Source organism: Thalassophryne amazonica, chromosome 6 (genome assembly GCF_902500255.1).
Source record: "Thalassophryne amazonica chromosome 6, fThaAma1.1, whole genome shotgun sequence".
In the NCBI taxonomy this organism is placed as follows: Eukaryota; Metazoa; Chordata; class Actinopteri; order Batrachoidiformes; family Batrachoididae; genus Thalassophryne; species Thalassophryne amazonica.
Genome location: NC_047108.1, coordinates 109,150,494 through 109,165,573, shown reverse-complemented (window position 1 = coordinate 109,165,573; position 15,080 = coordinate 109,150,494). Strand labels below are relative to the sequence as shown.

Here is a 15,080-nt window from a genome sequence, read left to right as displayed (position 1 = left end):
TGATTACAGACATGCTTGAACCCTCGTGGGCATGCGAGAGTTTTTTCACGCCTGTCGGTTACGTCATTCGCCTGTGGGCAGTCTTTGAGTGAGGAGTCGTCCACCCGCTCGTCGATTTTTTTCATTGTTTAGGAATGGCTCAGAGACGGTTGCTTTGTTTGATAAAAAAATTTTCAAAACTGTAAGGCACAACTGAGTGGACACCATTCAATAAATTCAGCTGGTTTTCGGTAAAAATTTTAACGGCTGATGAGAGATTTTGGTCTGGTAGTGTCGCTTTAAGGACGGTCCACGGCGCCTGACGGCGATCTGCGCTTCGAGGCGGCAGCGTCTCGCCGTTTCAAGTTGAAAACTTCCACATTTCAGGCTCTGTTGACGCAGTAAGTCGTCAGAGAACAGAGAACTTTCAGAAGAAGTCGGCATGAGGAGTTTATTCTGACATTCCATTGTTAACGGTCATTTTGTAATGAAAGAACGTGCGGGCAGAGTCGCATGTCGGGCTGGACCCGACCGCGGGGGGTCGCGGCAGGAAAAACACCTCCGTTGGAAATCTTAACGGGCAAGTTGGAACATGCCCAAGCTGTTAAACAATTTCTCAGTTACTTACTTGTTGAAAGCCATTAAAAGCCGCCTGAATTCTACAAATGGTTTTCAACACGGAGGTGTTTTTCCTGTCGCGGCGCGCACAGATTTGCCGAGTCGTCACGGAAACGACTCGGCGAATTTGCGCGTACGTCTTTCATTAAAAAAATGTCCTTAAACAGTGGAATGTCCGCATAAATTCCTCATGCCGGCCTCTTCTGAATCTTCTCTGTTCTCTCACGATGTCCTGGGTGAATTAAGCCTTAAATTAGGATGTTTTAAGCTCGAAACAGGCCGACGACAGCGCCTGGAAGCGCTGCAGGACGTCCCGCTCCGTGGGAAGTCCTTATACCGACAGAAACACCCCATAATCTCTCATCAGCCGTTAAACTTTTCACAGAAAACCAGCTTAATTTCTCAAATAGTGTCCACTCGGATATTCCTCACAGGTCCAGAAAAAATGTTGATAAAGCAACGCGCGCCGTCTCGAGCAGCGTGTGAAACAAAGGAATTCAGCCGAGAGGGCGGGACCACATCTCACTCAAGGCCTGCCCACAGGGAAATGACGTCACCGACACGCGTGAAAAAACTCACGCATGCGCACGAGGGTTCAAGCATGATTGGTGTAATCGCATGTCATTCAAATCCATATAGTTAAAAAAAAATAAAAGGGTCGGTTTATTATCTAAGAGACCTCGTATATAAATGTATGAAATTAGACTTGCAATTTAATTAACGTATTTCAATTGAATTGTAATTATAGTGATTTTGTTTTTTGTTTTTTTTTAATCTGTGAGCCTCCTTTGCCTTAGTTTGTGTAGAGACCCGTTCAGACTCTGACCAAGTCCGTGCCTGTGTCCTCTTGTCTCCTGTCTCTTGTCCAGTCTTGTGTTTTTAGTATTTCTTTTGTTTTTCTTGTTGTTTAATGCTGGCAAATTATACAGTATTTTTTTGTCTTTATGATGCCTGATTCTGTTTTTTCTCTGTTTAAGGTGCAGCTACATCCAGAGATGGGAGTTGTATTTGTGTTGGCGACCCTCCTGTCCTGTGCACCAACAGCAATTCCTGTATATTCATCCGTGAATTGTTCTGTGAATTGTTTCTGTAATTTATATTTGTAGCATGGCCCAAGCAGAGGGTCACCCCTTTGAGTCTGGTCTGCTTGAGGTTTCTTCCTCAGATGGAGTTTTTCCTTACCACTTTGCTCTGGGGGTTGGTAAGGTTAGACCTTACCTGTGTGAAGTGCCTTGAGGCAACTCTGTTGTGATTTGGAGCTATATAAAGGAAAATAAATTGAAATTGAGTTTTGTCGCTGTAGTAGTTCATGACCCCTATGCAACAGTCTGTTGTTGTATTGTAAGTTCCTGTGACATTTTGTGTGTTCTTACTGAAAACTGTTTATTAATTTTTACATCAGTCTGTCAGGGACTACAGACGAAATTAGCCTATGGCTACAATCTGACACATTTTCATTAATATGTACTGTACCTTTTAAATAAATAAATAAGTAAGTAAATGAAACACTGAGTCAGAACAGTCCCCAACCTGACAATAAAGACCTCAGAATAATTATTAGCCCTACAAATAATGGATCCAAAGGGCCTTCCAGAAACCTTCTCTTTAACCCTACAAACACTGGCAGTGTGTGTGTGTGTGTGTGTGTGTGTGTGTGTGTGTGTGTGTGTGTGTGTGTGTGTGTGTGTGTCAAATTGTGAAATCTGACTGGTCACTAACAGAAGAAATAATCTAAATGTGAAATTATCTGCAAACGAGAATTCAAAAACATAAATACACTGACGTTCCCTCACAATATTCATCTGAACAAAAGTCACTCCAGCAGTACTCAAGGAGCTTCTGCAGGTCTCACCTGGTCATTGTATCCCATGAGGGCCCGCCGAGTGTTCTTGGGACCCAGGAAGCGGTTGACCAGCATGGTCCATCCCAGAGAGAAATGGAAGCCGATGTCCTCCTGGAAGTCACTGCAGAGCTTGTCACAGGCCAGGTCGTAGTTCAGGCTGAAGCAGTGCCTTGGCACCAGCTTGTCCACTTGCTCCCTGACGGTGCTCGGCAGCAGCGGCTTCAGACCATCTGCACGGAAGGGGAGACGGCCCAACAACAATTATTTCAGTCAGTAATAAGAAACAAATTCAGTGCCAAGAAAAGCACAGAGACAGTAAAAATGAGGCCTCCTGCAGACAGCCTGTCCACACGGGACCACAGGTCACCTCATTTACTAAAGAAAAACAAAAACAAAACAACACTTTGAACTAAAGTCCTTATTTTTTTTTTTTTTTAAACTGGAATTCTAATTTGCACTAAAGAGGGTCACACCCTGTGACTGGGCGTTTACTTCTGTGGGCGGAACTTTGTGTTACCAATCATGTCGGTCTGCGTCGCCTGTAGGGCGCTGCTGATGCTGGCGGAACATCTCCCTGACATGTTCTTCCCAAAACCCTCCTCGATGTGGCGGTGCAGCTCCTAGGACACAAAGAAACAGTTAAAAACACACACACACACAGTGCATGAGGTCTTCTCACCTCCAACGCAGCAGCACACATTCTTCTCACCAACGTAGTGAAGCGTTGATCTAACATACGTAGTAAGGCTTTGTTCAGACTACCGTTCAAATCAGATTTACTGCAAGTCTGATTCACCTGTGATCTCACTTATTGATGTCCACATTACAGTGACCAGATCCAATCTGTGTGTCCATGTTGTCACATCTGCAGTCTAACACCCATCGGTTGCTATAGTAATGTTCAGTGTCTGCAAGTAACACTGGAGCTAAATCCAGACAGAGCTCTGTGACTCCCAATGTATAGATTATAATCAAAGCTGGTGAGTTTATATGCATTTACAGTAGTGTTCAGAATAATAGTAGTGATATGTGACTAAAAAGATTAATCCAGGTTTTGAGTATATTTCTTATTGTTACATTGGAAACAAGGTACCAGTAGATTCAGTAGATTCTCACAAATCCAACAAGACCAAGCATTCATGATATGCACACTCTTAAGGCTATGAAATTAGGCTATTAGTAAAAAAAAAAAAAAAAAGTAGAAAAGGGGTTGTTCACAATAATAATAGTGTGGCATTCAGTCAGTGAGTTCGTCAATTTTGCGGAACAAACAATCAAATCAATCAATTTTTTTTTTATATAGCGCCAAATCACAACAAACAGTTGCCCCAAGGCGCTTTATATTGTAAGGCAAGGCCATACAATAATTATGTAAAACCCCAACTGTTAAAGATTTTGTATATATGTTATCACTGTTAAACGTTTGTACATTTGCCTTCTTTCTCATGAGAACGGTGTTGTGCTGTTTTGCACTTCACCCTGAGAACGTACGTGTTATTCAACCTTGTTTAGCTTTGTCTTCTTTCTCATGAGAACGGAGATGTGCTGTTTTGCACCTGTCTTAATGCAATCCTGAGAATTCAATTTTGTTTTGACGTTTGTGATGTGGTGTTTAGTGTGAAGGAGTGTGGAAGACAGGACACTTCAGGCAGATGCAGAACAGCTGATACCTGCAACAGACGAACGAGATGTGCTGACCTGAAGTGTTCTTCCTTACAGCTGCACTTATTGACGTATGCGTTTATGTTATGGGAAGAAACTTGTCTTGCGTCATTACCCCCACCCTTAGGACAAGTTTCTTGTTTATGTGATGAGGGCGTCTCTTAATAAAAAGAGCGGAAAAGCAGGCCAGACTTTAGTGTAGCCTTGGTGTACAGCCTGGCCGCACTCCGCGCGTAATATTTGACTTTCTGTCTCACTGGTGTTTCTTGACTCTGTTTGTCTTGTTAAAGGTTTTAAGAATGTTTGGAGGAGAAAATACCCAACACCAACGGTCAAAACGACCCCCTGTGAGCAAGCACTTGGCTACAGTGGGAAGGAAAAACTCCCTTTTAACAGGAAGAAACAGGTGTGAATCAGGTGTCCCCTATTTAAGGATGAAGCCAGCACCTGTTGAACATGCTTTTTTCTTTGAAAGCCTGAGGAAAATGGGACGTTCAAGACCTTGTTCAGAAGAACAGCGTAGTTTGATTAAAAAGTTGATTGGAGAGGGGAAAACTTATACGCAGGTGCAAAAAATTATAGGCTGTTCATGTACAATGATCTCCAATGCTTTAAAATGGACAAAAAACAAAAAACAAAACAGACACATGGAAGAAAACAACCATCAAAATGGATAGAAGAATAACGAGAATGGCAAAGGCTCACCCATTGATCAGCTCCAGGATGATCAAAGACAGTCTGGAGTTACCTGTAAGTGCTGTGACAGAAGATGCCTGTGTGAAGCTAATTTATTTGCAAGAATCCCCCGCAAAGTCCCTCTGTTAAATAAAAGATGTGCAGAAGAGGCTACAATTTGCCAAAGAACACATCAACTGGCCTAAAGAGAAATGGAGGAATATTTTGTGGACTGATGAGAGTAAAATTGTTCTTTTTGGGTCCAAGGGCCGCAGACAGTTTGAGACGACCCCCAAACTCTGAATTCAAGCCACAGTTCACAGTGAAGACAGTGAAGCATGGTGGTGCAAGCATCATGATATGGGCATGTTTCTCCTACTATGGTGTTGGGCCTATATATCGCATACCAGGTATCATGGATCAGTTTGGATATGTCAAAATACTTCAAGAGGTCATGTTGCCTTAGGTTGAAGAGGACATGCCCTTGAAATGGGTGTTTCAACAAGACAATGACCCCAAGCACACTAGTAAACGAGCAAAATCTTGGTTCCAAACCAACAAAATTAATGTTTTGGAGTGGCCTGCCCAATCCCCGGACCTAAATCAAATTGAGAACTTGTGGGGTGACATCAAAAAAGCTGTTTCTGAAGCAAAACCAAGAAATGTGAATGAATTGTGGAATGTTGTTAAAGAATCTTGGAGCAGAATAACAGCTGAAAGGTGCCACAATTTGGTTGACTCCATGCCTCGCAGATGTGAAGAAATCATGAATAACTGTGGTTATACAACTAAATACTAGTTTAGTGATTCACAGGATTGCTAATAAAGCAGTTTGAACATAACAGTTTTGAGTTTGAAGCGTCAACAGCAGATGCTACTATTATTGTGAACACCCCATTTTCTACTTTTTTTTTTTTTTTTACTAATAGCCCCATTTCATAGCCTTAAGAGTGTGCATATCATGAAAGCTTGGTCTTGTTGGATTTGTGAGAATCTACTGGTACCTTGTTTCCCAAGTAACAATAAGAAATATACTCAAAACCTGGATTAATCTTTTTAGTCACATAGCACTACTATTATTCTGAACACTACTGTATGTAATTTAGATTTTTTTTTTTTATTTCTTGCAAACGCACAAAGAAAAAACTAGCATGTTGCCCATGGGGATCCACAGGCTGTAGATTGGTTAGTACTTATTAAATAGGTAGCTAGCATTTTTCAAGGGTGGTAATAAATGATGCAAAGTTTCTATCATGATTTGTAATGGTGTGAGTCCAGAATATCAGCAACATCCACTGTTCACTGTTGGAGGCTAATATCTGTAATTTCTCCAAAAGTATTACTCCGATCAACGTTCTGTTTTGGCGGCATCCATCCTTGACCAAAAATACATAAACATACCAAACAGCAAACGTCAGCTCTCCCCAGTTTGTCTGTGATCAAAGTTATACACGCACGCACAAACATGTACTCAATGGCCATTTGGCTTTTAATATATACATTCCAAACTGAATGTGGGCCATCAAAGTCACATCTACAGTCAGAAAATGCAGAATGTCAAGTAAAAGACTAATAAAGACAAATAATGTGGACAGATTCAGCAGCAACAGCTGAAATGTGTGACACGTGTGTCCGACACCACATGCAGTTTCAGGTGCAGCAAAACACAGCAATTCCCATCTGAGCATATGCTTGTGCAGGTGATTTCACAGGTCAGTTTGGGCTTGTGTGTGTGTGTGTGCTGTCACCCAGTGGTGAGCAGAGGGGGAGACTCAACACAGCTCAGCTCTCACAGCAGAGCTTCCTCTGACATAACAAAACACACCCAGAATCCAATCTGAGTGTCCAGGCAAAAATGGATTTCATGCGACTTTTGACGGTGTAGACTTGCAGCAGGGAATTGGATTCAGATGTGACATGAATTAGATATTTACCAGCAGCCTGCAGAAGGTCTACATGTCAGGAATATTGACAGTTCCAAACTCACATTCTTGTAGACTTTGAGAACCACTGGTGATGGGTGGAAGTCCATGTGGAAGTCATCCACCAACACATGGAGCTTCCTGATCTCCTCTGCCATGGCATTGGAAACCTAAACACAATCAGACAGGATGAAAGGGTTAGGATGAAAGATGCCGAACCCACACGGTTCCACTGAAAACCATTATAAAAAAAAAATAAAAAAAAAACCTTCAGTGAAACATGACTGCCAAGATCACAAAGGTCACAATGGGTCAAAGTCAATCAAGAGGTTTGTGTGCATCATGTCCATGTCTACTATGGAGATGAAGATTTCAGAGGACACCTGGATGGACAGACAGGTGTTCTCTGACCTCCTGCAGTGGTCAATGTATATGTGTATGTCATAGTGCACGTTGTAATGTGGCCTTAAAACCGGAGGTTCGGTCTTGTCCAAACAGATGAAGGACTCTGAAGTGATTAAATTATTAGTCAACTTGTGTTCCTGGAGACTTTGATTGTTGAAGGAATCCAGAGTGCTCAGTCAATCCAAACTGCTAACAAACCTGAATAGTTAACAGAGGAAACGTGGGTTTGTATTTGTGCAGAACTACAAGGCAACCACATGAAAAACTAAAATTTTCTCATCTCACTCTTTGAATTATTACAATAAGTACAACAAATTAACACCTTTAACATTTCAAAAATATCTAGTTGCCATATAGTTACCAACTGCCGTGAGCGTTCCATTCAGGAACTCTGTCAGTGATTTGTGACCGAAGAATATTAGCAAGAGTGAAGGAGAAAGTTTACAAGACAGTAGTGAGACCAGCTATGTTGGACAGCTTAGAGACAGTGGCACTAACAAAAAGACAGGAGGCAGAGCTGAAGATGTTGAGATTCTCTTTGGGAGTGACAAGAATAGATGCAGAGGAGGGACCCAGCATATATAGGGAGAAGGATGCTGAGGATGGAGCCACCAGGCAGGAGGAGAAGAGGGAGGCCAAAGAGGAGGTTTATGGATGTGCAGAGGGAGGACATGCAGGTGGTTTGAGAGACAGAGGAAGATACAGAGGACAGGGTGAGACGGAAACAACTGATCTGCTGTGGAGCAACTGAAAGAAGTCGTCGTCCTTGTCCATGGACTCTTTAAAAGGAATTCAAACTGAAGTAGTTTGGTTGTGCTCAAACATCTCCTGAAAGGCCTTAAAATTCATATTTTAAGTCTGTGTAAATTTATTATCCTTGGATCTCAGGACATGTAACTTCATGGTGGATGAACCTCCATAGCTGTCAGATGATAGACAAGATGAAAACTGCTGGTAAACCTGATTGGTTCTGTGCACCGTGTGCAAGAAAACGAAGAATAAGAAGTTTTGTCTCATCCAAATATATTTGGAGTCTCTGGAGGCAGTCTGTCATTTTATTATTAAGAGTCATTAAGACTGAAGTCATTTCAGCTTGTCCAAATTACATGTTTGAGCTCACCTGTCTCTCTACCTCCTCGGCGATCTTCTTGATTTTAGCCTTGCAGTCTACAGTCAACAGGTCCAACTGCTTGTCTATGAATTCCAAACGGTCCTGACGATCGTCTTTGGTCTCGAGGCAGTAAACCCTACAAACAAACGTACACTGATTTCAGGTCTACGTGACCTAAAGCACACGTAATCTTGCAGCTGCTGTATGTACACCACTGGTTTCCAGAGCTTCACTGGTTTCTGTTGTCCTCCACTTACAGAGTACTGCAGGCTGACTTCAAGATGATCACTTTGTCACAAATTATGCAGCTTACCAGAAGAAATTATTAAAGTTCTAGAAAAATCTTTGAGAATGAGATGATTATTCATGTTTATAACCAGGAGGAACAGACTGACACGGGCTTTACAAAAAAGTTTAGAGGACTTTATGTTTAATGTTTAAATGTTGAGCAGACCTGAACAGAAAACGTTGACAAAGATCCGCCTCTACGGTCTGCGACAGCAGTCAGCTGAAAACGTCTCAGCAGCTGAGAAGTTCGTGTAACAGACAGACAGAAGGGGTCGACTTACAGCTTTTACACTGCAAAAAGCTTAGAATAAAATAAAGAAATAAACAGAGATTGAGGAGAAAATAACTTAATATGAGTGTACTTATATCTCTATACATCAATAAATCTTGAAATAGGTTAGTTCCAGCCTCGGACTGAGTAGACTCTGAAAAGTGTTTAAAGCGTTGAAATCAGAAAACACTTGTTTTACTGGACTTCATTTTGTGACTGAATCAGTTGCACATATACCAACAAAACTGTTTAAGGACCTGTGGCCCACTCTTGGGCCGACTGTGCTGGAAATTATTCATCTTTCATTAACTTCTGGATCTGTTCCTAAATGGTTCAAATCTGCATTGATTAAAACACTAAAGAAATCTAAACTTGACCCTCCGCGTTTTGGAAAACTATAGGCTGATATAAAATCTATCATTTTGCTCTAAAATTCTGGAAAAAGTGGTTTCACGGCAGCTCGTGGACTATCTTACTGAGAATCATCTTTCTGAGCCACTGCAGTCTGCTTTTAGAAAATATTCCACAGAGACGGCTCTCACTAAAGTGGTGAATGATCTACTTGCAAAGGATTCGGACACCACTACGACTCTGGTGCTGTTCAATCTCAGTGCTGCGTTTGATACTGTGGATCATCATATTCTACTCAATAGGCTGGAAAATCATTTTGGGATTACTGGGAGTGCCCTTGCATGGCTGACGTCATACTTGACCAGTCGTTCTCACTGTGTTTTGTACAATAACACTAACTGTAACCTTAGTGACATGAAATTTGGGGTTCCACAGGGGTCCATCTTAGGCCCCCTGCTTTTCTCTCTTTACATAGCACCCCTTGGGCACATACTGCGGCATTTTGGGATTACCTTTCATTGCTATGCTGATGATATGCAGTTATACATGCAGATAAGTAAGCTTTATTTATATAGTAAGTAAGCTTTATTTATATAGCACTTTTCACAGACCAAGGTCACAAAGTGCTTCACACGATATAAATAGACAATAAAAACAACACATACAAATATAGAACAATAAAATAAATTGACACTAAAATGCCAGTTTAAAAAAATGTGTCTTTAGTTGCTGTCTAAAAACATCCACAGAATCCAGTGAGCGAAGAGAACAGGGAAGCTCATTCCAGAGGCGAGGTGCCACAGCTTTAAAAGATCTGTCCCCTCGAGTTTTAAAACAAGTTCGGGGAACCATCAGCAGGTTCTGATTGGAAGACCTTAAACTCCTGCTGGAAACATAAGGCTGGATCAGGTCCTTAATGTATTCCGGTGCCTGCCCATGTAGCGCTCTAAAGGTCAGCACAAGGATTTTGTAATTTATCCTGTAAAAAACAGGGAGCCAATGTAAAGACTTGAGGACAGGAGTAATATGCATTCTCCTGTGGGCGCGGGTAAGAAGTCGTGCAGCAGAATTTTGCACTACCTGCAGGCAGGCCAGCTCTTTCTTACTGAGGCATGTAAAGAGACTTACAATAATCAAGTCGTGAAGAAACAAATGCATGCACAATCATCTCTAGCTCATTAAAAGCCACCATTTTGCGTAATTTGGAAATGTTTCGAATTTGGAAAAAACAGTTCTTAACGAGCTGCCTGGTGTGATGTTCCAAAGATATCCCTCCATCCAAAATGACACCCAGGTTACGCAGGCTGCCTTTAACAGTGCTGCTCAGATTACCAAGGTGATTCTTAATGACAGACATAGCACTATCTGGAGCTACAATCAATGTCTCAGTCTTATTAGAATTCAACTGCAGGCTGTTTTCAGTAAGCCATTCTGTAATTTTAGTGAGACAACTAATGAGAGAACAAATTTTCTGTGCTTCAGTTGTCTTAAAAGAACAGTACAGCTGCAAGTCATCGGCATACAAATGGTAGGACACGTCGCAGAACTGCTGGATCAGCTTACCAAGAGGAAGGATATACAGCAGGAACAAAATCGGACCCAGGACTGAGCCCTGCGGGACACCCCACAAAAGATCAGCAGATTCAGACATCACATTGTTCACAGAAACACTAAAAGTTCTACCAACCAAGTAAGAGCTAAACCACTCTAATACAGGACCTGACATGCCAACCGTATCCCGCAATATATTAATCAAAATGCCATGGTCAACGGTATCGAATGCAGATGACAGATCCAATAAAACCAGCACAGAACATTTACCACTAACAGCGGCCATCATAATGTCACTAGCCACCTTCAACAGGGCAGTTTCAGTGGAATGAAACTCACGGTACCTGGACTGAAATGTGTCATAGATGCTGTTAGTCTGCAAAAATGATTTAAGTTGGACACAGACCACCTTTTCCAAGACTTTAGCCAAAAAGGGGGTCTTTGATATTGGCCTAAAGTTCTTCAGTGCCATAGAGTCCAATCCTGCTTTCTTTAGCCGTGGTTCCACAACAGCATGTTTAAAAGAACAAGGAAACACACCAGTCGACAAAGACATATTGAAAATTTTAACAATACAAGGCCCAATAGAGTCAAAAACATTCATAAACAATCTAAAAGGAACTACATCCAAAATACCAGAGGTTGGTTTCATTATGTTGATGACAGATAGAATGTCCTCAATTGTAACAAGCTTAAAAGAGGTCCAGCATTGAGTGGGAGGTCCCAAATACCGGGAATCACAACAAGAGGGCAATGAGAGTGGCAAACTATCTTTTATGACTCTGGCTTTGTCAATGAAGAAATTAAGGAACTCATCACTACTTGTTTTAGGAAGAACAGGAGTTACAGCAGCAGCAGGTGACACAATAGAGCTGATTGTGTCAAAGAGCACTTTGGGATTTCTCTTATTTGAGGCAATCAGCCGATAAAAATAGCTTTCCCTGGCCTCCTCTAACATCTTATTTAAGGAGGATATTAGATCTCTTAAATGTAGCCTGTGGACCTCCAATTTTGTTGATTTCCATAAACGTTCAATCTGGCGACATAATCTCCTTTGATTCATAATCACATCATTGATCCAAGGACAGAATCGGCCATGGGAAACCTTATTAGCTTTAAGTGGTGCTATCTGATCCAAAATAATAGCACAATGGCTGTTAAAACAGTGCATAAAGCCATCAATTTCAGTAAATTCACTAAAAAGTAAAGGGTCAAATTTATCACAGAACTGCATAGCGACTGCGTCTGTGATAATCCTCCTTCCAACCTAGTAAGTACTGATCTAGGCTCAGGTGGGGCCATCAGATCAAAGAAAACACAGCAATGGTCACTCAGAAAAACATCCTCCACACACACATTGGCAATATGCAAGCCCAATGCAAAAACTAAATCCAAGGTGTGACCTTTAGTGTGGGTGGGGCCTGACACGTACTGCTTAAAATTAAAAGCCTCAACCATTGATATAAGTTCCCTAGCTGGGCTGGAAGTGTCATCATCAATGTGTAAATTAAAATCACCAATAATCAAAACCTTTTCCAGACAAATTATAGATGTTAAAAAAAAAAAAAAAAAAAAAAAAAAAAATCAGTAAAATCCTTAAGAAAAGTCCCAGCATGACCTGGAGGGCGATAAAGCAATATGCAATAAAATTTATTCGAGGAACCAACTTCCATCATAAGCGCCTCAAAAGAGGGGGCGTGTTCTGCGCTCGTGAGTCTGCATGTGTACCTGTCCCGGTACACCGCAGCCAGTCCTCCACCACGGCGGCAGGGACGGGGCTTCCCAACAGCAAAGCAACCCACAGGACAGAGCTCATTTAAATGAATGAACTCATTTTCCCTCTGCCACGTTTCTGTGAGGTAAAGAAAATCCAGGTTTTTCCTGACGAAAAGCTCATTAATAGAGAGCACTTTATTTGCTATGGAGCGGGCATTCAGTAGTCCAATCCAACTCAGCGTTAAGGAATCCGTCGAGCCGACGGGGCGCAGCACGATTGCCTGCAGACATCTCCCACGATCACGTGACGCCCAGCTGTACCAGCAGGACCAACGTTGCTCCGTGGATGTACACACAGAGAGCCAAGATGAACCCGAAGTCCAGGCACATCCATCAGGAATCCAGGGATGTACAGGCCGAACCTCGTTATAACTGCTGGTAATCTCAGCCACATAAAATCCTTAGAAGATTACCTTGCATCAGTGAGAAACTGGATTTCTTGCAACTTCTTACTTTTACACTCTGATAAGACTGAATTAATGGTTCTTGGTCCAGTGAGACATGGGCATCAATTTGACAGCTAATGCTTAGCCTAGGCTCGTGTGTCATACATCGCACTGAAAGTGAGGAACCTTGGGGTTATTTTTGATCCTACATTGTCCTTTGACCTCCACATTAGGAATATTACAAGGACTGCTTTCTTCCACCTGCAAAATACAGTCCAGCAGTCCAGCATTAAGGGTCTCCTATTGGTTCAAAATGCTGCTGCCAAACTTTAAACAGTAAGCATAAAGTTTGACCACATTACACCCATTTTGGCATCTCTTCAGTGGTTTCCTGTCCCAGTGAGATCAGATTTTAAGGTTCTGTTACTAACCTATAAAATTGTTCATGGACTGGCACTGGTGAATGAACATGACTGGTGAATAAAAAGTCTGTTGGTCACAGAGCTTTCTCTTATCATGCCCCTGTTCTGTGGAATGATCTCCCTGCATCAATAAAACAGTCAGATTCTGTAGAGACTTTCAAGTCCAGACTTAAGATGCACTTATTTTCCCTTTCGTATGCTTAGCATACTGGCATAGGATGTTTTTATGCTTTTTACTTTTTTAAATTCATTTCATTAGTAAACAGACCATGGCGCGGCCTCAACTTTATCTATATTCTGGGTCTTTTCGTAAAGCTTAGGGATTGTGGCCGGCGACCATCTTAGCATTTCTTTTGTTTTTCTTGTTGCTTAATGCTGACAAATTATACTGTATTTCTTGTCTTTCTGATGCCTGATTTTGTTTTTTCTCTCTGTTTGAGGTGCAGTTCATTCAGTACATGGGTATGGTGTCTGTTTCTGAAACCCTCCTGTCCTGTGCACCGGCAACATTTCCTATATATTCGTTTTGTGAATTGTGTCGGTCGCATGGCCCAAGCAAAGGGTCACCCCTTTGAGTCTGGTCTGCTTGAGGTTTCTTCCTCAAATCAGAGGGAGTTTTTTCTTACCACTGTCGACTGTGTTCTTGCTCTGGGGGTTGGTAAGGTTAGACCTTACATTCTGGTTACAATCTCCCTTGAGCAAAGCAGATGATAGCTCATAACCCCCACCCCAGAGGCTGATGCATTACCCATTTGGACATTTGTTCTCCCTAAATCTTAAATCTTACCTGTGACAAAAACTCAGACTGTCTCTGTCACACTGGAGGGTAGATTTTTTAATTAAGCTCAAAAAAGGCAAGCAATGTGTCATTTAGAGGAACTTTTATTGGAGCACACTCATTGAGGTTCACTTGGACACATAATCAGTGATCATACCAGGGGTCCTCGAGAATTTCAGGTCTTTCAGCTTCACCGCGAGGGACAAATTGATTGAGGCACTCTGATTAAGATATAATGTAAAATATACATTAAATAGGCTTTCAATATTACCATAATTTCTGGACTGTAAACTGGTACTTTTCCCCACACGCTCTAAACACTGCAGCTTTTACAATGATGTGGCTAATTTAAGGATTTTTACAGGCTTTTTCATAAGTTGACATATGCCAATTGATGCTGTCAATTGATTTCCTGAAAGCTGCACTCCTCATGCGGTGTAAATTCACACATAGTGGAAATATAAAGTCTTACCCATTCATTTTAGTGAAGAAATTAAAGTCTCTCTCCAGACTTTGCCCTTTGACCTATGCCCCTGAAAAATGAATCACTTCCTGCCTATCAGGATATGAATCCTAAGTAAAAATGTCATATCAATATATGAAAAATTGTGGGCTCCAGGCTGTTCACAGACAGACATGAAAACAGGTTTTTTCTGCAGGTTTTCACAAACGTCTGACTGTTTATTGAGTGTGTCTACAAGCTTCACTGGCCTGTAACGAGTGCACCTTTTGCTGTTTCAGAGCAAAACTCTGTGGTTCAAACAGAAACACATTTACGGTAGTATTGTCTCCAGAAAAAAGGACATCAATGTGTGTGTCCGCGAGAGAAAGTGTGGGACTCACGCAGATGCATGCAGGACAAGAGGGAACAAAACAGACAACTGGAGATGCCAGTCTGCCTCATTCATGTTTTAAGGCAATAAACATGTATGAAAGTGGACAAACGGATGAGGAATGGAATGTCTGCATGTTAAAGGCGGTGCACACGGGAAGAAATCTACCATGTCTCAGGACCCATTCGGGAGCTTTTTTTTTTTTTTTT

General features: G+C 41.7%; 1 protein-coding gene across 1 annotated transcript in view; it reads right to left on the bottom strand.

Moving 5' to 3' along the window:
• Window positions 1-15,080, bottom strand: part of mfn2 (mitofusin 2) — an 85,725-nt gene that overhangs the window by 25,661 nt on the left and 44,984 nt on the right. Inside the window, exons 11-14 of the mRNA XM_034173123.1 lie at window positions 8,225-8,351; window positions 6,765-6,869; window positions 2,958-3,060; window positions 2,450-2,670 (exon numbers count right to left, since the gene is read on the bottom strand). Coding sequence (XP_034029014.1) covers window positions 2,450-2,670; window positions 2,958-3,060; window positions 6,765-6,869; window positions 8,225-8,351 — 556 coding nt within the window. The remainder of the gene's footprint in view (window positions 1-2,449; window positions 2,671-2,957; window positions 3,061-6,764; window positions 6,870-8,224; window positions 8,352-15,080) is intronic.